Source organism: Periophthalmus magnuspinnatus, chromosome 21 (genome assembly GCF_009829125.3).
Source record: "Periophthalmus magnuspinnatus isolate fPerMag1 chromosome 21, fPerMag1.2.pri, whole genome shotgun sequence".
Classification (NCBI taxonomy): domain Eukaryota; kingdom Metazoa; phylum Chordata; class Actinopteri; order Gobiiformes; family Gobiidae; genus Periophthalmus; species Periophthalmus magnuspinnatus.
Window position 1 is genome coordinate 20,910 of NC_047146.1, and position 21,590 is coordinate 42,499.

At 49.7% G+C, this 21,590-nt stretch overlaps 1 protein-coding gene across 1 annotated transcript in view; it reads right to left on the bottom strand.

Moving 5' to 3' along the window:
- Positions 1 to 21,105, bottom strand: part of LOC117389380 (kinesin heavy chain-like) — a 31,134-nt gene extending 10,029 nt beyond the window's left edge. The window contains exons 1-12 of the mRNA XM_055230621.1: positions 20,980 to 21,105; positions 20,699 to 20,786; positions 10,560 to 10,633; positions 10,387 to 10,491; positions 7,694 to 7,742; positions 7,531 to 7,586; positions 7,370 to 7,457; positions 6,933 to 7,057; positions 6,729 to 6,833; positions 3,213 to 3,361; positions 2,698 to 2,846; positions 150 to 313 (exon numbers count right to left, since the gene is read on the bottom strand). Of these exons, the coding sequence (XP_055086596.1) occupies positions 150 to 313; positions 2,698 to 2,846; positions 3,213 to 3,361; positions 6,729 to 6,833; positions 6,933 to 7,057; positions 7,370 to 7,457; positions 7,531 to 7,586; positions 7,694 to 7,742; positions 10,387 to 10,491; positions 10,560 to 10,633; positions 20,699 to 20,786; positions 20,980 to 21,105 (1,278 nt within the window). The remainder of the gene's footprint in view (positions 1 to 149; positions 314 to 2,697; positions 2,847 to 3,212; positions 3,362 to 6,728; positions 6,834 to 6,932; positions 7,058 to 7,369; positions 7,458 to 7,530; positions 7,587 to 7,693; positions 7,743 to 10,386; positions 10,492 to 10,559; positions 10,634 to 20,698; positions 20,787 to 20,979) is intronic.
- Positions 21,106 to 21,590: the final 485 nt, after the last annotated feature.

A 21,590-nucleotide genomic window follows, 5' to 3' on the forward strand; every position in this document is an offset into this window, starting at 1 on the left:
ACTCCACACTGAAAGGCCTGGGCGACCCGGGGATCGAACCAAACCCTCTTGCTGTGAGGCATGAGTGTTGCCACTCAGCCACCCTGCTGAGTCCTGCGTTAGTCCTGCTTTACTAGTGGTTTAGTCCTGGTTTAATCCTGGTTTTGTACCTTGTCGTCCAGTTGCTTGTACAGGTCTGTAATGAGACTCTCGTACTGAGCTCGCTCCTCATTGGTCACAGGCACAGGGGGCGGAGCCTCTGTCACAACTGTGGGCCAATCAGACGCCAGCTTCTTGTCTCTGTGAGTCTGCTGCTCCAAAGGCACGGCCTCCCCTGCAACGTGGCACATGGGTCAGGGGTCAGTACACATGCACAGTCTAGGTTAGCGGTCAGAGGTCAACACACATGCGCAGTCTAGGTCAGGGGTCAGCACACATGCATAGTCTAGGTCAGGGGTCAGCACACATGCGCAGTCTAGGTCAGGGGTCAGCACACATGCGCAGTCTAGGTCAGGGGTCAGCACACATGCACAGTCATGGGATAAAGGTTAGGCTCAGGATTAGGTGTCAGGTATTACTGATCCCCCGGGCAGGCAATGGACCCTGCACTTTTGTTGAATCGGTCCAGTTGGACTCGGTCAGTGTTTGACCACTCAGTTTGGCCTCAAAATGTAGGAGCTGGTTTTTATGTGTTTGGCCTTTTTGCACTTTTTTTGGAGGAAAAAACTCAGGAGCAGCCATATTTACCCACAGCACTCAAACTAAGGTCAGGGGTCAGCACACATGCAAAGGGTTAAAGGTGCACTCAAACTAGGGTCAGGGGTCAGCACACATGCACAGGCACACTCACACTAGGTTTAGGGTTCTAACCCTAACTGAGCCACGTCCAGTGACATCATCACACAGCGCTGTTTGTTTACATGTCACGCAGCAAAGCTAATGCTTTAGTGGAGAAAACAAGACCAGAGCCATGAAATATCTCTTAAACAGTAGTTAAATATCTCTTTAACAGTAGTTTTAGTTGAAGTAGAAAGAAAAATTATACATTATTTCCAGATTTTAAAAAAACAAAAAACAAAACTGAAAAGTGCAGCATGCAAAAGTATTCAGCCCCCCTAGGTCAATACTTTGTGGAACTGCCTTTTGCTGCAATTACAGCTGCAAGTCTTTTGGGGCATGTCTCCATCAGCTTTGCACACCTACAGACTGAAATTTTTGCCCATTCTTCCTGGCAAAACAGTTTAAGCTCTGTCAGATTTGATGGAGACCGTTTGTGAACTGCAGTTTTCAGATCATGCCACAGATTCTCAATTGGATTTAGGTCTGGACTTTGACTGGGCCATTCTAATACTTGAATATGTTTAGATTTAAACCATTCCATTGTTGCTATGGCTTTATGTTTAGGATCGTTGTCCTGCTGGAAGGTGAACCTCTGCCCCAGTCTTCAGTCTTTTTCAGACTCCAACAGGTTTTCTTCCAAGATTGCTGTGTATTTAACTCCATCCATCTTCCCATCAACTCTGATCAGCTTCCCTGTTCCAGCTGCCCCCCACAGCATGATGCTGCTATCACCGTGTTTGACTATGAGGATGTGTGTTCAGAGTGATGTGCAGTGTTAGTTTTCCTCCACATGTAGAGTTTGGCTTTTAGGCCAAAAAGTTTGATTTTGGTCTCATCAGACCAGAGCACCTTCTGCCACATGTTTGCAGTGTCCTCCAAATGACTTCTAGCAAACTGCAAACAAGACTTCTTATGAATGGTTTTAAACATGTTTGGTGTGCTCCTTTGACTTCATTTTTTGGTTTGCTCCCCAACACACTCTTAAAAAACTTGTGTGGCCTTCACAGCACAGCTGCATTTATACTAAGACAAGATTACACACAGGTGGACTCTTTTTAGTCATTAAGTCAATATTCAATCTTTCCAAAATCATAAGGCAACAAGAAAAAGTGGGCGGAATACTTTTGCACACTGCACTTTTTTTCTTTTTTTTTCTTTTTTTGGAAATCTTGTAAAATATTTCCTTCCACTTCACACTTGCGTTCCATTTTGTGTTGCTCATTCACATAAAATGAATGAATGTTGTGACGTGACAATATGTGAAACAAGTTCCAGGGGGGTAAATACTTTTACAAGCCACTGTGACTTTATGGATAAAACGTCAGGAGCAGTGAGGAGCTGCGAGGAGCCACGAAGAAAATAGGAGACAAGGGTTCAGGACTTCTGCCTGTCACAGACTGAAGCTGAGTGCAGAGGAGCTGGGAGTCTGGAGCAGAGTTCATTTAGAGTTCCTCTCCGCCACAACACAGGCTCCAAACACACAAATGGAGCATGTGCACGTACATGAGCAACCGTGCCGTGCTTTGGCCCACCTCCTCCAACCGGGCCAAAGTCCCAAACGTGCCGTGCTGTGACACACCTCCAACCGGGCCAAAGTCCCAAACATGCTGTGCTGTGACACACCTCCAACCGGGCCAAAGTCCCAAACATGCTGTGCTGTGACACACCTCCAACCGGGCCAAAGTCCCAAACGTGCCGTGCTTGGGCCTGGTTCATTTGCATTCACACTGGACAAACATACCGCGCTTTATCTGTGCTTGGGCATGGTTCGATTGGGTGTGTGTGTGCGCGCCCTTAGGCTCATTGTCAAGGTAAGTTTAAGCACACATGCACAGTCAGGGTTAAAGGTTAAAGGTTACACAGTGAGCTCATAGGCACCTTTCCTCCAGCGTTGCAGCTCCCCCTCCAGGCGGTGATTGGACACTGTTAAACTCCTCGTTTTCTCTTTTTCTTTCTCGTATTTCCGCTTCCACTCATCTGCCGTCAGCTCCATGTTTACACTCACCGTGTTCTTTATCGTCTTGGCCCTAGAAGAGACTGGGTTTAGTTCTGGTCTAGACCTGCTTTAGTCCTAGTTTGGTCCTGGTTTAGTGCTGGCTTAGTCCTGCTTTAGTTGTGCTTTAATCGTGCTTTAATTGTGCTTTAGTCCTGGTTTAGTCCTGGTTTAGTCCTGGTCTACTCCTGGTCTAGTCCTGGTCTAGTCCCGGCTTAGTCCTGGTTTAGTTCTGGTTTAGTTCTGGTTTAGTCCTGGTTTAGTCCTGGTTTAATCCTGTCTGGACCTGGTTTAGTCCTGCTTTAGTCCTGGTCTGGACCTGCTGTAGTCCTGGATTAGTCCTGGACCGGACCTCCTTTAGTCCTGGTTTAGTCGTAGTTTAGTCCTGGTCTAGACTCACCTCTGTCCGAACATGAGCGTGGACCTGGTCTCTGGTTCATTGTAGGAGGAGGGCGAGCAGCAGACGATGATGGTGGTTCTACAGTTTCCTCCGAGGGAGTCCTGCAGGATCCGTGTCATTTTACTGTCTCTGTACGGGACATGTGCTTTCTGTGAAGAAAACAACAGCAGCTAGAATACACACACGCATGATCTGCACATTTGAATGAAATTTAGTGTATATACAGATTGGGAGACTCCGGTGATACATCTTTTTGTTACTCTGTATGTGTAAATGTGTATAATGCAATACACTTAGCCTAGCTCGGAAGTGCATCTGTGTAAATATTAAATCATATATTACTGTAACACTAACTCTATGCCCTAGTATGTGTATATAATGTGTTCGAATCCCCCCCAGGCCAGAGGTCCACGCAAGATAATGAAGCCAGACGAATAAGAACAGATGAATAAACATAGACGAATAAGCCGTCTGTTTGCAACACAACTGGTGAAAGTGTACACTCAGTGGCAGGGTAATAACACCAGAACAAGCCCAACAAGGCTGGAAACTGAGCAGTACTGGAAAGGCATATGGGAGAAGGAAGCATCTCATAACAACGATGCACAGTGGTTGGTGTCTCTGAGAGAAGAACAGAGGAACCTCCCTGAACAGAATCCAGTCACCATCACAGTGGCAGACATCCAGGAAAGAGTCTCAGGTATGAAAACCTGGACCAGGCCCTGGCATGATCCATACTTACTGGCTAAAGAAATGCACTGCTCTCCATGAGCGCCTGGCAGCACAAATGAACCAGCTGTTAAGGGCTGTGACTCACCCTGAATGTTAAGGGCTGTGACTCACCCTGAATGTTAAGGGCTGTGACTCACCCTGAATGGCTAACCGAGGTGTATGAACCTCATCCAGAAGGATTCGTCAAAGGGTACAGTCCCATCCACCTATCGGCCAATAACCTGTCTCTCCACAACATGGAAGCTCAGATCAGATGAGTGGGCTCACCAAAGTGGCTCATATCAAAATATCCTCACATTGTCTTAAGATAGCTGGTCTGAAGGACAGAGGTACTCATCCTGGAGCAGGCCTTGAGCACTAGAGCAATAGATCCAGACCCCAACAAGACCCAGATCTGCCAGACAAGACCCAGATCTACCACACCAGACAAGCCCCAGATCTGCCAGACAAGACTCAGATCTACCACACCAGACAAGACCCAAGGTGTAGGCTGGGCAAAGAGGTCCCTGAGACAATCCAGCACATAACTGCAAGGTGTAACATGCTGCAGGGAAAGCAAACGTGGAGCGGCATAACCAAGTGGAGCCAGAGTGAAACATCTGTGCAGAGTATGAATTGGAGACCCCGAGGTCAAGGTGGAAAACACTTCCAAAGGTCATGGAGAATGATCGAGCCAAGATCCTGTGCGACTTCCAAATACAGAGTGACACAGAAATGGTGATGGTGAACCAACCGGACATTGTGGTGGTGGATAAACAACAGAGCAAAGCTGTCCATTGTGGTGGACATTGCAGAACAAACATGATAAAGCAGAGAAATACCAGGGGCTCAAAGAAGAGTTGGAGAAGGCCTGTCATCGGAGCACTCAGGGCAGTGACCCCCAAATTGGAGGAATGACTACAGCAGACCCCAGGAAAAACATCAGACATCTCAGTCCAGAAAAGTGCAGTACTAGGAACAGCAAAGATACTGTAGAACCCTTAAGCTCCTAGGCCTATGGTAGAGGATATTATTCAAAAAAATTCCTCTGTAGGTGGTCTCATCCTCTTGTTCCACACTCGGGTCCTCAACCAGAGGCCCAGAAGCTTGAGGGTTCTACAGTATCTTTGCTGTTTCTGTACTGCATTTTTCTGGACTGAAATGTCTGATGTTTTTCCTGGAATCTGCTGTCTGATCTGCCTCAGGGTTCTACATTAGGGGTGGCCCTCTTTGCTCTGTACATGCTTCCCCTGAGTTTTTTAGAAAGCACAATAGGTATTTTTCTTGTTTTGTCTGATTTTTCCTGTTGTTTGATTTTCCTGTTTGTTTTTGTGTGTAGGCAGCACGGTGGCTGAGTGGCAACACTCATGCCTCACAGCAAGAGGGTTTGGTTGGATCCCCGGGTCGCCCAGGCCTTTCTGTGTGGAGTTTTGCATGTTTCTCCCCATGTCTGGATGGGTTTCCTCCGGGTACTCCGGTTTCCCCCATCAACCAAAACATGAACGCCCTTCGAGACAACTGTTGTTGTGATTTTGGGCGTTACAAAAATAAAATGAATTGAATTGAAATGAATAATTGCATAATTTTACGCAGCAGTTTTGCGTTTTAAACATGAGGAAACAGACAAAACAAAGGAAGTACGTGACCGAGGACACTGTGGATGTTTGTACAAGTTAAACTAGAGGCATCTGGACCTGGAGCGGTTCATGGAACCGAGTGACGATCTCATGATGGACTGAGGAGTAGAGGACCTTATGTTTTGATGGATTGGATGCTGTTCCTGATCGGTAAGCGTGGTTTATTTATGTGCAATCATTAGCATTAGCTAATGCCAATCTGCGCCCTCGCTAATGCCAATCGTTCAAGCACACACCACTTGGGTGAAGTGTCTTGCCTAAGGAAACAATGACAGAACTCTTTTCCAGTGTGTGTTTGTTTACATTTTGAAGAGTGTGTGTTTGTTCACTGTTTGCAATGTATGGTTTGTAAATATATATTTATTTTGACCCATACCACTTGTTTTGACTGTATTTTATATACAAATATACATTTTATATTGTGTTTTGATATGATATATAAATGTACAGTAATAGAGCAGCTGTGCAGATACAGATTCCTCTCAGTGTGAGTTTTCAGTAGAGTCTCACTGATGTCTGTGGGTTGAAACATTCAAAAGTCATTGCAGTTTTTCCAAACGTTCTCCAAATGTCTCCATTTGGAGAACTTTTGGAGAAGTTTGGACTTACTGATGATAAAATTAGTGTAAAATTAATAATAAAATAAATTTTTATAGGTATTGACCTCAAATTTGAAATGTAAGTGGTCAACAATCTTGTCAGTTGTGATATAGTGTATTTTTGTCCCCAGCTCCTACTGCAGCTTTCTACACCTTAATTTTCACAAAAAAATTTAGGTGAGAATGAGAATTTTTTTTAATGTGTGTTCCAAAGTGTATAAATGCTCAGCAGACAAACTCACAGTGATTCTGACACCTGTGCGTAAAACTATAGGGTGTTACCTTAACAAAAATCCCAAACTTGTGCATTTACTACTAAGGGTTCAATAGTGGTGATCATTTTAATTTGGAGAGGTCAGAACAAAGGCAATTTCACCAAAATGACCCGGAATGCTAAGACCAGACAAAAAAAACAAAAACAAAAACATCTCTTCTCCCTGAAATTTAACACTAGACAGGATATACAGGTGTTTTATTGGTTTACTGTTCTTTGCCTGTGTGTTGTATTTTATGTATACTTGTTTTTGTTTAAACTGAATTGAATAGTATATTAGTATAGTATACTGCACCTTTCCCTCGGACAGAGCTGCAATCACGTTCCCAAGTGCCGAAAGAGACTTGTTGATGTTTTTGGCTTCATCCAAAACAGATCCTTCAGCTCCAGTTTTACTCACCTACAACAACACAACAAACGACAAACAAAAGACAAAAGGCAAATCAGAGTTACTAGGCTATGCCTGGTTTATATTCAGACCCGGTTTAGGCCTGGTTACCTTTTCGCTCCCGGCCAGATCAACCAGGTACAGTTTTCCAGAGACTTTGGTTTCTGTCTCCACATTTTCCTGTTTGATGTTGATGAGGAAAATACTGTGGCTCCTGGAGCTGTGCTCATTCATGTCTGCAACGCAACAGGTCCTGGGTTAGTCCTGGTTTAGTCCTGGGTTAGTTCTGGGTTAGTCCTGGGTTAGTCCAGTCCTGGTTTTGTCCTGGTTAAGTCCTGGTTTTGACCTGGGTTAGCCCTAGTTTATTCCTGGTTTAGCCTTGGGTTAGTCTGGGATTAGTCCTGGTTTAGCCCTGGTTTAGTCCTAGTTGAGTCTTGATTTAATCCTGGGTTAGTCCTGGTTTAGTCCTGGTCTAGTCCTGGGTTAGTCCTCATTTATTCCTGGGTTAGTCTCAGGTAAGTTCTGGTTTAGTCCTGGTTTAGACTCACTGGTCACTGCCACATGACGATTGGCTTTTCCCTCATCGATAACGTCCATCACTTCCTCTGGACTCGTCACAAAACGCTCCGTGCAGCCCTGGGGTCAAAGGTGAATGGTGAGGAGCAGAACCAGTAGGAAACATTCAGTAGGACAGATCCAGGGGATTTACCTTGACAAAAGGCACTCGGTTCTTGTCCTCATGCACGGCCAGATTGGTCTTGGACACTAAGGCACAGGATCAGAATGATTACAGTTAAAGCCTGTGTTCGATGCCCTGCCGCTGTTAAACAACTAAATGATGAAGGTCAAGGGTCAGGTCAGAGTTTGCATACCATCCAGCAGGTCTCGGATCTTGTCCAAGTAAATTTCGAAGTAGGACACCTGCAGCACACAGAGTGTAGTATAATGAGAGTATAATATATGTCTCTGTGTCTACCTAAGGCCTCAACAACAGCCTGCACTAGAGACTCAGTGGACTCAGACTCATCAGACTCAGACCCATCAGACTCATCAGACTCATCAGACTCAGACCCATCAGACTCATCAGATTCAGACTCATCAGACCCATCAGACTCCTCAGACTCATCAGAGTCATCAGACTCAGACCCATCAGACCCATTAGACTCATCATACTAATCAGACTCAGACTCATCAGACTCAGACTCATCAGACTCAGACTCATACTCCTCAGACTCAGACTCATCTGACTCAGACTAATCATACTAATCAGACTCAGACTCATCAGACTCAGACTCATCACACTCATTAGACTCAGACTCATCAGACTCATCAGACTCATCAGAGTCATCAGACTCATCAGACTCAGACTCATCACACTCATTAGACTCAGACTCATCAGACTCATCAGAGTCATCAGACTCATCAGACTCAGACTCATCACACTCATTAGACTCAGACTCATCAGACTCATCAGAGTCATCAGACTCATCAGACTCAGACTCATCACACTCATTAGACTCAGACTCCTCAGAGTCATCAGATTCAGACTCATCAGACCCATCAGACCCATCAGACTCCTCAGACTCAGACTCATCAGACTCATCAGACTCAGACTCATCAGATTCAGACTCATCAGACTCAGACTCATCAGATTCAGACTCATCAGACCCATCAGACTCCTCAGACTCATCAGTCATCAGACTCAGACTCATCAGACTCATCAGACTCATCAGACTCAGACTCATCAGACTAATCAGACTCAGACTCATCAGACTCAGACTCATCAGACTCAGACTCATCAGACTCATCAGACTCATCAGATCCAAACCAAGACTTAAGCTTTGTCAGCTACATTTGAAGGCCAGTTCGGTGCAACAAATCTTGTCCCATTTCACGCAGCCCACAAATGCAGCTGACAAATGGTGTGAACAAAGGACACATCTAAGCATCTTTCCTGGCCTCTTATATCCCATCATACACTGTGTGGCGCTGGTTAGATGTTCGAAAAAATATTGAAACGAAAAGCTCGCCCAGAGAGAAAACAGCCAAGTACACGCTTTAAACTACATGAAATCATCAAGAACACAACTGTAAACATGACATATTTTCCTTTTGGACAAATTGCCAACAAACCTAATCATAAACTTGGTAAAGCTCCTACTGCCAACAGAGACTACTGCCCCTGAGGTATGGGACATGTGGCATTGCCTGTTGAAAACTAGTGATAATGAGGACTGCAAGATCAATCATGATCAAATTGAAATCACAATTTAAATGGTGAAAATGAGCATTTCTCAAATGTGTACTATTGCTGACTTCATTAGTTGCTTGCATTTATATAAATGTCCAGTGGATATGAATTATATTTCTGAACCTAATTTCATTCTAACCTGTAATAGTTTTGTACATTTCTTAATGTGTTTGTCGTTACAGGTTTGACTGTGCAGGACTTTCAAACACAAGGCCCATAATCCCGCTGTGCAGCGGACAGAGCTGAGTCGTCCTGGACAAACATACTGACATACAGAGTGGTCTAAGTGCGTTGGGTCATGTCTGTCCCTCATCCAGAGTCTGTGAGGAGGAGCTGGTCCTGCAGACCTGTGGAGCATCTATGGTTCATCCAGGCCCAGGCCGTGCGCTCTGTCCCTTATGTCCCTAATACTGCAGTGTGTGCGGAAAGTTTAGGTTTAACTTCTAATTTCTTGCAGGAGTAAAAAAATATTTCATTTAAATGTAGAGTAAAGATAGTTTCTTTTAATTTTAGCTGAAGAACACCTAAATGGTTTTATCATTGAGGAAGTGGACCATAGTAATGTTCCAGTTTCAGAAAATAGATTTGTACTTCACATTTGAAGTGTGTGACAAGAAGCAGAATGTTTAAAGATCAAAACACAATTGGTCCATAATGACCACGAGATTATTAGTGTTTTAATGATGTTTGTGTCTATACTGACTTTAGAGTCACTGTGAGATCTGACAGTTATTTGTCTCTTTTGATCATAACTAATTCATTTACATGGACTAAATAATGTTTAAGCCGTAATAATCCACCTGTTCATTTTGCAAACTTTACTGACATACAACTGTTTTTGTACTAACTTTATAATGTGCGTAAAGGGTTTAATGTTTGACTATTCACATTAAAATCTTACTTTAAGAATTCAAATTATTTATTTGAAACTTTAATGTCATTTTGGATATTTTATTACAAGAGAATTTTCAAATTGTTTACATTTATAAAAGTTACTCTAGTTTTAATGTTTGTGTTTTTAGCCATAAGATTTGAATGAGATTTATTATAATATCTTGGGCTCGTGGTCCAACTATTTGATCACACTATCTTTGTAATCGATCCATGTGCATAATATGTGTGGTGCGTGTGGTTAGCATTAGTGTTAGCCTTAGCGTTAGCAGCATGGCTCGATTGCTGGGTGACGGGAGTTGCTCCGTGGGCTAGACCTGTCCCACCTTTGCAGTGGAGGCTACGCGGAGGAGCAGCCTACGTCAGGTTCTTTGAAGGATGCAGCCGCTAAACTGTGACACGACTTTAGACTTAGACTCAGACCTTGATGTGAAACTCCAGGTTCTGGTCCATGGAGTAAATGTGACTGAAGATGTCTGAGGCGATTCTGGGGATGACGCCCTCGGCCTCCTCATCGTGAAGGATGCCCTGAAACACAGAGAGGTTTAACCTGGATCTGAACCAGTTTAGAGGATGATCTGAACATGCTTTTGAACCTCCATGGTGTGGGTCTTTCCTGAAGACGTCTGTCCATACGCAAAGATTGTCCCATTGTATCCACCCAGTACATCTGGACCAAACCAGGACCAAACCAGAGACGAGACCAGGACCAGACCAGGACCGGTCCAGGACCAGTCCAGGACAGGACCAGACCAGGACCAGTGACCAGAGACGAATAGGAATCACAAAAAAAGAGATGGGGAAGGGGGGTTAGGCATTGATCCAGCTCTTTTCTCTTTTCCACCAATTATGTTGAATAAAGCTGTGTTGTGGAACATTACATTTTGCAGGGCTTTTGTTAGGCTTTGTATTTATTTAGGTCTTTAAGATGTCTCTATGAATAAACTTATAACAACTCATTATAATGTTCATGTTAATATAACATGACTGTGCAGATAGCCTCTCCGCAGAGCTGACCTGGCCAAGAGGAGGTGGCTGTGACTCACTTGTTACCTTGGAAACTGTCTTTCTGTAATAGTTATAATTCAACATGTTTGGAAAAGGTCTAGTTTAGTTTAGTTTATTTGAAAGGGACAAAGTGCAAAAAACATTAAAGATGCCTTGCACCAGATTATAGTCGAAGCTCGTTTCCATCTGTCGTCCCTGAGCAGGTGAAAAATACAATACAATATAAAATGTAAACAATATAATCAATACACACTCACACACTACAAAATAAGACTTGGAGGAACAATATACAAATATACAGCAAACTAAATATTTATAAATTAAGAGTGTAATGTGTAATATAATGTATTGTAATGTAATGTAGTGTAATGTAATGTGACTCCTCTCGGGTCTGGCCTTGACGTGGCGAGGGGGCTTGTGTGTTCCCGGGACCTTGGAGAGCGATACCGTCAGGAGCTTGCTCCTGGTAGAGTCACCCTAGGCGGGCCGGTCTCCAGGGTAGGTTCCAGATGAACATAGACCCCAGCGTGTCGGTACGCTGTAAGGTGGCAGCCCCACCAACCGACTATTCTGCAGAGGGCCAACAACCCACCCAGGAGAAATCCTTTTGTTACGAAACCGACCAGAGAAAGAAGCCAGCCTGCCCAAACGACATCACCATCATTCTCACGGACCCCAACGCCACTCTATCTAGTTGCGACCGGCCCGCAGGCTCACCTGTTGGCACAATTTTTGCTGACAAGATCACAAACGACAATGGCAACCGCTTCTCCTTCTCTGCCACCAGAACAACCTCTGTGTTGCTGATACCTGGTTTCCCCGGAAACTCATCTATCACTGGACTTGGTACAGCCCAGATGGCAGAACCAGGAAAGTGCTGGACCACATCCTTATATCTCGACGCTGGAAGTCGTTTGTCACCAACTGCCGTGTCTATAGAGGAGCAGAGCTTGGCAATACCGACCATCGCCTACTGGTGGGCCAGCTTAAGCTAAAGCTGCGAGCCAACCAGCACACCAAGACCCCGCCTCACCTGGACTCCTCCCTACTCACTGATCCAAACATTGCTGCAGACTTCAGCCGCTCTGTCCGCCGTACCTTCGATGCCCTGGCCCCGGACAAAGTTACCGAGTGGACAACCTTTAAGGAGAGCGTCATTCAGTCAGCTCACAATGCCCTCGGATGCTCACGACCTTCCCCGAAAAATCCCTGGATATCGGAGAGGACTCTTAACATCATCGACCGCCGGCGCGAGGCCCGACTCCGGGGCGACCTCCCGGAGTATCGGCGGCTGAACTACCTGTGCAATGTGGCTACAGCCGAGGACCGTGAGAGGTTCTGGAAGGCAGAAGCTGAACACCTAGAGTCTGGGGCCAACAACAACAACATGTGCCGGGTCTTTAGTCTGCTGCGCCAAGCTCGTAATGGTCCACGCATCAAGACAGCCCTGGTGAAAGATTCTGATGGCCACCTCTTAACAACTGGACAACAACATTGAAAACACTGGACAAAAAGCCTCTACAGTATCACTATTGTAATATCTTAAATAAATATAATATTCTGGATCTTGAAAGTTCTCAGGTATTTATGGACGCTTGCCTTATTTTTAAAGTTTTAAATGGACTTGCTCCTCCACCATTAATGGATTTTATAATTAAAAAAACGACTGACCGAGTTAATACCAGAGCATTGACCAGAGGAGACTGTGACGTACAGAGACACAGGACCAAATTTGGCCAAATGGTGACGTCTGACAGAGGATCACAGTCATGGAACACATTACCGGCCCATGTCAGGAACTGTGGGTCCTTTTCAACCTTCAAGAACACTCTGAAACATTGGTTGAAAAATAGTCAAACATGCTCACACGTCTAGATTTTTATTTTTTTTTTCCTTGGGGCATCTTAAACTCAGAATATGGTCTGTTGTGGTTCACTTGTTGTCATGTCTATGTGCACTTTTGTCTCATCTGTGTGTTTCTCTAAATGTTCTGTTTCTGACCTGCCTTAGGACAAAGGATGTAAAGTATCTATTGTGCTAATTCCGGCATATTTACATTGATGCTGTTTGTTGACATGTTGATTAATATGCACTGTCCTAATTAAAATAAATAAATAAATAAAACTGAAGCAACCTGCCTCGAACGCTGGAAAGAGCACTTCACCCTTCTCCTGCAGCACAGCTCCATTCCGACTGACTCCATCATCCCAGCCACTGCACATGACGTATCCATCAGCAACGCTTGCAGCACAGACCCTCTCACCCCAGAAGAAGTCAGAGCTGCTCTGAATAAAATCAACAACAGAAAGGCCCCCGGCATCTGCTCCATAACTGCTGAGATGCTAAAATCTGGTGGTGATGGCATTGTCGAGTGGCTCACCCACACAATCAGGTGTGGGAGACAGAGAGACTTCCCAGCGACTGGACCAGAGGGGTTATTCTACCCTTCTGGAAGCGCAAGGGTGACAGGCTAGACTGCTGCAACCACAGAGGCATTACCCTTCTCTCCATCCCCGGCAAGCTCTTTACCAGGATCTTGCTCACCCGTGCTCTCCCAGCCATCAGACGTAGTCGCCGTCCCCAGCAGGCTGGCTTCATGCCTAACCGCTCCACAACTGACCACATCTCTGCCGTTTGTCTGCTGATAGAGAAGACCTATGAATTCCGTAAAGACCGACACCTCTACATTGGGTTCATAGACCTGAAGGCTGCCTTCGACATCGTCTGCCATGCTTCACTGTGGAGTATCCTACAGGCCCTTGGAGCACCACCCAAGGGCCTATTCAAGTTGCTTTATGGCAATGCACAGAGCTGTGTCCGCATTAACGGCAGAGACTCTGACTGGTTTTCCATCTCCAGTGGCGTCCGTCAGGGCTGCGTGGCTGCTCCCGACCTCTTCAGCTGCATCATTGACCACCTGATGCTCAAGGTCTGTGAGCGGGTCCCCGGAGTGTCCTTTGGCGACTACCATCTGACCGACCTGGAGTACGCTGACGACACCATTCTGCTCAGCACATCCTACAGCCAGCTGAGAGACGCTCTGGGCATATACAGTGAAGAGGCAGGGAAGCTTGGCCTCCAAGTGAGCTGGGCTAAGACCAAATTTATACATGTCAGTGATGGGCCAGATCCACCCCCCCTGCAGCTTGGCAATGACATTGTAGAGCCTGTGAAGCGCTTTGTGTACCTGGGGTCCATAGTGACGGACAACGGGGACCTAAATCCAGAGATTAACCGTAGAAGAGCCCTGGCAACATCAGCCCTGCAGTCCCTCTGGAAGCCACTCTGGCGACACTCCACCATCTCACGCACGACGAAGCTCCGGATATATAATTCCGCCACACTCTCCATCCTGCTGTATGGTTCGGAGACATGGCCCCTGAACAAGACTCTGGCTGCCAAAGTAGATGGCTTTGATAGCAGAGCTCTCCGCACCATCGAAAATATCAGGTGGCCCCAGCAAGTTTCCAACCAGGGGCTCAGAGCTCGCACGCGCCAGCCCAGAGCATCCTGCCTGGCTGCACAACTCGCACCTGCTGGTTTGGCCATGTCCTCCACCTTCCTGCTGACCATCCCACGAGAGCCATCCTCCAGTTTGACCCAAAGGCAGAAGGCTGGAAACGACCACGAGTCAAGCCCCGCACCCGATGGCTTGACGTCATCGCGGGCGACCTCCAACAACTTGGAGTCACCGTAGAGGTCACAGAGCAGCTGGCCCTAGACCGCCAGCGTTGGAAAAAACTAGTTGACCTGGTCGGCTCAACACCTGGGGACGGGATGCCCCCCTCCCCTTTGCTGGAGCCTTAAATAGAGTGTCGTAACGGTGCGGATAGGACCAAAGGATGCAGACCAGAGCAGTTTTAACAGTGTTTATTTACAGCGGTGAAAATGCAGTCTTTAAACAGGTCACAAGAGCAGGTACAGGAACCGGGGAGCGGGAGACGGGTCAGGCGGGTGCGGTGCAGGTAGAGGCGGGCAGGACAGGACCAGGACGGGGATAGAAGCAGGTGCGGTACCAGGGCGGGCGGAGCAGACGAAGACCAGAGCGGGGAGCGGGTGACAAACCAGAGACCAGGACCGGACAGGAGACGAGACGAGCAGGAGACGAGACGAGCAGGAGACGAGACGAGCAGGAGACAAGACGAGCTGGAAGCGATACCGGGACTGGAACGTGGCGGCAGGAGCTGGGCGAGTAGAGGCAGGAATCTGGAGGGTGCATAAATCCAAATGAGCATTTGCAGGAAAGTACCATATAACAAAGCTTAGCAAGAAACATTCACGTTTTACACGCGGACGGTCTGGCACCGAGTGTAGACTGCCAAGCCTTCTTGTACTCAGCAGCAGGTGGTGGTGATTAGGCTGATGCACCCCAGGTGTGCACGGGAGGAGTCAGGCACTCCACCCAGCTCCAGACACACAGGTAGGGGAGGGGGAGAGAGCACGGGAGGACAGGGAAAACTGACATCATGACAGTACCCCCCCCCTAAGGTCCACCTCCTGGTGGACCCCCAGGCTTGTCAGGATGAGCGCGGTGGAAGTCTCTCACCATGTCGGGATCCAGAATGCGTGCCCTGGGCACCCAGGATCGCTCCTCCGGACCGTAACCCTCCCAATCGACGAGGTACTGGAGGCCCCTACCACGGCGACGAACGTCAATCAGGCGGCGGACGGTGAACGCCGGGTGGCCGTCAATGACTCGGGCGGGCGGTGGGGGATCGGCCGGAGGGCACAGGTCGCTGGTCCGGACTGGTTTAACCTGGGAGACGTGAAAGGTCGGATGAATCCGGAGAGACGGGGGTAACTGGAGGCGCACCGCCGATGGATTTATGATCCTCATGATCTTAAACGGTCCCAGGAATCGGGGGGACAGCTTACGGGAGTCCGTCTTCAGCGGGATCGTCTTGGCGGAGAGCCAAACCATCTGGCCAGGTTGGTATACGGGCGCCGGGACACGGTGGCGATCGGCCGTCGCCTTAGTGCGCGCTCCAGCCCGAAGAAGGGCCGCCCTGGCCTTCTTCCAGATCCGGCGACAGCGCTGGAGATGGCGCTGAACAGACGGGACGGCGAGGTCCCTCTCCTCCGTGGGGAAGAGAGGGGGTTGGTATCCCAGCGATGCCTCGAAGGGGGACATACCAGTGGCGGAACTCACGAGGGAGTTGTGAGCGTACTCTATCCAGGGCAGGTGAGTACTCCAGGTCGCGGGGTTGGCGGAGGCTGTGCACCGTAGAGCCGACTCCAGGTCTTGGTTGGCCCGCTCCGTCTGCCCATTAGATTGTGGGTGGAACCCGGACGTGAGGCTGACCGTGGCCCCCAAACTGTCGCAGAAAGACCGCCATACCTGAGAGGTGAATTGGGTCCCTCTGTCGGACACGATGTCCACCGGGATGCCGTGGAGTCGGAAGACATGACTGGTCAGCTGGTCGGCAGTTTCTTTGGCTGTGGGGAGCTTAGGCAGGGCAACGAAATGGGCGGCCTTGGAGAAGCGGTCCACAATGGTGAGAACCACCGTGTTCCCCTGGGAAGGGGGAAGGCCCGTCACGAAGTCCAAGGCGATGTGGGACCAAGGGCGACGAGGAACTGGGAGAGGATGCAAGAGACCAGAAGGGGGTGAGTGGGAGGCCTTGGCCCGAGCACATACCTGGCAGGCGGCGACATAAGCCCGGGTGTCTGTGTCCATCGTGGGCCACCAGAAGCGTCTCCTGAGGAGGGAGAGAGAGCGACCGGCACCAGGATGGCAGGCGAAACGGGAGGCATGGACCCACTGGAGCACCTGAGACCGGACAGAATCGGGAACAAACAGTTTATCTGGAGGGCCGTTACCTGGGTCGGGGTCGTTGGTCTGGGCCTCTCGGACGGTGTCCTCGATTTCCCAATGGACCGCGGCCACCACACACGAGGAGGGGATAATTGTTTCTGCGGTGACCGGGCTATCCTCCAGGGCGAACTGGCGGGAGAGGGCATCTGGTTTGACGTTCCGAGATCCGGGGCGGTAGGTGAGGAGAAAGTTGAAGCGGCTGAAGAAGAGGGACCAACGAGCTTGACGGGGATTGAGGCGCCTGGCGGACTGGATGTACTCCAAGTTTTTATGGTCGGTCCAGACGATGAATGGTTGCTCCGCCCCTTCGAGCCAGTGGCGCCACTCCTCCAAGGCCAGCTTTACGGCAAGGAGCTCCCGATCCCCCACGTCATAATTGACCTCGGCCGAGGACAGTCGCCGGGAAAAGAAGGCGCAGGGACAGAGGCGGTTGTGGGGGTCGAACCTCTGCGAAAGCACGGCCCCCACTCCCGAGTCGGAGGCGTCGACCTCCACGATGAATTGCCGTGAAGGGTCGGGCTGGTGCAGGATGGGAGCGGAGGTAAATAGTCTCTTAAGCTTCTCGAAGGCTGTCTGCGCCTCAGGAGACCAGGCAAACTGCAAAGCAGGAGAGGTGAGTTTAGTTAAGGGCGAGATAACCCTACTAAAATCCCGGATGAAACGTCTATAAAAATTGGCAAAGCCGATAAATCTCTGGAGCTGTCTCCGGCTGGTAGGAACGGGCCACTCAGTGACAGCCTGGATCTTTTCAGGATCAGCTCTTACTTGGCCCCGCCCCACAATGAAGCCCAAAAAGCTGACCTCCTCTGCGTGAAACTCGCATTTCTCAGCTTTCACGAACAGTTTATTCTCGAGGAGGCGCTGGAGAACCTGGCGAACGTGCTGGTGATGCTCCTGGGGGGACCGCGAGAAAATCAAGATGTCATCCAAGTAAACAAAGACGAATCGGTTAAGGAAATCACGGAGCACATCGTTGATGAGGGCTTGGAATACGGCAGGGGCGTTGGTGAGACCGAAGGGCATAACCAAGTATTCGAAATGTCCCAGGGGTGTCTTGAAGGCCGTCTTCCATTCGTCTCCCTCCCTGATGCGCACCAGGTGGTACGCATTCCGCAAATCCAACTTGGAGAAGATGGTCGCACCGTGGAGGGGCGTAAATGCCGAGTCCAGTAAGGGAAGCGGGTATTTATTCTTTACAGTTATATTGTTCAGACCCCGGTAATCAATGCAAGGCCGCAGGGATTTGTCCTTCTTAGCCACAAAGAAGAACCCCGCTCCCACGGGTGAAGTGGACGGGCGGATGATTCCGGCAGCCAGGGACCCACGGATATAGTCCTCCATTGACTCGCGTTCGGGTTTAGACAGGTTATATAGCCTGCTAGATGGTAGTGGGGCACCCGGCAGGAGGTCAATGGCGCAGTCATATGGACGGTGGGGCGGTAAAGAGAGGGCCTTGCTCTTGCTAAAAACCTCCCCCAGGTCGTGATATTCAGCAGGCACCGAGGACAGATTGGGGGTGTCTGGGGACGGATCAGCGACAGGAACGGACCTCCCGGCCGGAGGGAGGGCGGACCGAAGGCACTTGGCGTGGCAATCGGGACTCCAGCCCGAAACTCCGCCCCTGGCCCAATCGAAAACAGGGTTGTGGGCGCGTAGCCAGGGGTAACCAAGGACCAGAGGAGAAGCGGAGGAGGACAGGACATGAAACTGACGGTTCTCTTGGTGGTTGCCGGACAGAATCACGGTGACAGGTTCTGTGATGTGAGTGATGTGCCCCAGAAAACGTCCATTGAGCCCCTGGGCATTTAAGGGGCGTTCGAGGGGCTCCAGGTAGACCCCGAGCTGCTCCGCGACTTGGGCATCAATAAAGTCCCTCTCAGCCCCGGAGTCGATAAGGGCGGAAACGCATAAGGTCTCTGTGCGAACGCACAGGGTGGCGCTGAGCCGCAGTCTATTAGAAGAGTCCAGGATGTGTTGCTCGCCCACCAGTACTCCCAGTGCTACTGGTGGGCCCCCCCTTTTGGCCGAACTGGGCAAGTGACCACATAATGTCCGCGCTCACCGCAGTAGAGGCAAGCCCCGGCCAGACGACGCCTCCGTTGACGCTCCTCGGCCGACACAAGGGTCCTGTCGAGTTGCATGGGCTCATCCGGCGGGGGCGGGGCAGCGCGTGGCTCCGGCGGGACCGGTGACCGGCGTCTCTCTCGGCGACGAGCCCGTAGGCGGTTGTCTATACGGTGAGTGAGGGAGATGAGGGTCCGCAGGTCGGGGGGTTCGTCCCGGGAAACCAATTCATCTTTCAAAGTCTCGTTCAGGCCCCGCACAAACACAGCCCGCAGCGCGCTGTCCGTCCAGTCCAGCTCCGCCGCATGTGTCCAGAATTCAATGGAATAATCCGCTACCGTCCTGGAGCCCTGGCTGAGAGTCAATAACCGGGAGGCAGCATTGTCCTGGTAGTGCGGGTGGTCAAACACCAGCTTAAACGTGGACACAAATTCATTAAAATCCAGGCTATCCACAGACGTCTTCATTAGGCGCGCCTCTGCCCACTGGAGAGCTCTGCCCCGGAGTAATCCACATATATATCGGATCTTGGTGGCCCCCGAGCTGAAACGAGAAGGGCATTGCTGGAACATGAACTCGCACTGGAACAGGAATCCGCGACAGAGGTGAGGTTGTCCAGCATACGGCTCCGGATCCGTGCCTCTCGGCTCCGGGAGGCGTGGCGGCGCTCCGGCTGCAGCAGGCGGGGTGACGAGGAGCGCGGCCACCTGGTGGTTAAGCTGTGCCACCTGCTGGGACAATGTCTGATTTAGCTCCAATAGAGTCCGAATGGATTGTTCATGCTGACCCAGCACCGCCTCGGGGTGAGAGTGCGTGAGGCGGCGCGTCTGGTCCGGATCTGAGCCTGCTTGGTCCATAGTGGCCAGACCGTTCTGTCGTAACGGTGCGGATAGGACCAAAGGATGCAGACCAGAGCAGTTTTAACAGTGTTTATTTACAGCGGTGAAAATGCAGTCTTTAAACAGGTCACAAGAGCAGGTACAGGAACCGGGGAGCGGGAGACGGGTCAGGCGGGTGCGGTGCAGGTAGAGGCGGGCAGGACAGGACCAGGACGGGGATAGAAGCAGGTGCGGTACCAGGGCGGGCGGAGCAGACGAAGACCAGAGCGGGGAGCGGGTGACAAACCAGAGACCAGGACCGGACAGGAGACGAGACGAGCAGGAGACGAGACGAGCAGGAGACGAGACGAGCAGGAGACAAGACGAGCTGGAAGCGATACCGGGACTGGAACGTGGCGGCAGGAGCTGGGCGAGTAGAGGCAGGAATCTGGAGGGTGCATAAATCCAAATGAGCATTTGCAGGAAAGTACCATATAACAAAGCTTAGCAAGAAACATTCACGTTTTACACGCGGACGGTCTGGCACCGAGTGTAGACTGCCAAGCCTTCTTGTACTCAGCAGCAGGTGGTGGTGATTAGGCTGATGCACCCCAGGTGTGCACGGGAGGAGTCAGGCACTCCACCCAGCTCCAGACACACAGGTAGGGGAGGGGGAGAGAGCACGGGAGGACAGGGAAAACTGACATCATGACATAGAGATAGATAGGTAATGTAATGTTATGCAATGTAATGTTATGTTGTAACACTAAAGGTTTGGTAATCTGAGGGCCATCAGGTGGTACCCACAAGGGTAACACCTGATGGCAAAGTACCTGTCAAAGTTAAAAGTTAAAAGTGCAATGTGCTGGTACATGTTCCGTTGTGTGCCTTTTTTTTTCTTATCTTAAAATATATAAATATGTTTTCAACTAAAACGTCGTTTAGAAGTATAAAAACAGAACAAACCGGCCCAGACCCGGCCCAGACCCAGTCTAGACCCAGTCTAGACCCGGTCCAGACCAGAGCTCACCTTTGACGATGTGTTTGGCACAGGTGTCATAAACCTGGATCTGCTCTGAGTCTGGAGGCAGAACTCGATCAAAGATGTACGGCTTTCCCTGAAACAGAAAGAGGTTCAACCAGGATCAGAACTGGATCATACCGGGATCTGAAGCCAGAACCCGTATAACGAGGACCTGAGCCGGTCTAGAGGAGCGGCAGTGTGTCCTGTCATTTCCTGTAAACCCCCCCTCCCTCCTCTTTAAGTTCACATTTAATAAAGTGCGGGTGCACGCGTGTGCGCGGACTCACCGCCAGCACCACCGTGTCTTCTCCGTTAAACTTGGGCACGAAGCGGTCTCCTCGCGCCCGTTCAGCGTCGCTCAGAGGACGGAACCTGCACATGACCTTCACCCCGCACTCCGCCGCGTCCCCCATCCCTAAACCGGACCCTCACTCTGCACACGGACACTACACCGGGAAACGGATCCGCCCTGCGTCCAAAGCAGACTGTCACCGAGCCCCGGGGCCGGACACAAGCGCAACAGGCCGCGGAGTGCGCGCCGTGGCCTGTGTAAACAAAGAGACCGGGAGGAGCTCTGGCACCGGGACAAAGGACCAAAACAGAGGACAGAGGACCAAAGCCGAGTCTTCGGGCACAAAAGGACGAACAGTTCTGTAAAAAGCTCCAGAACCAACGCGACTCCAGCAGAACCACACCGGAGAGAAGCGCTCCACAGGCGGATACGAAAACGGACACTGCCCGGTGTTGGTCTAACGGAGGATGCTACGAGGACACGCCCCTAACGCGCACCGAGAAGAGGGGCACTCTGGGAAATGAAGTCCAGACAAGTTTAGACCCGGCTTAGTCCTGGTTTAGACCTGGTTTAGTTTTGGTTTAGACGTGGTTCAGTCCTGGTTTA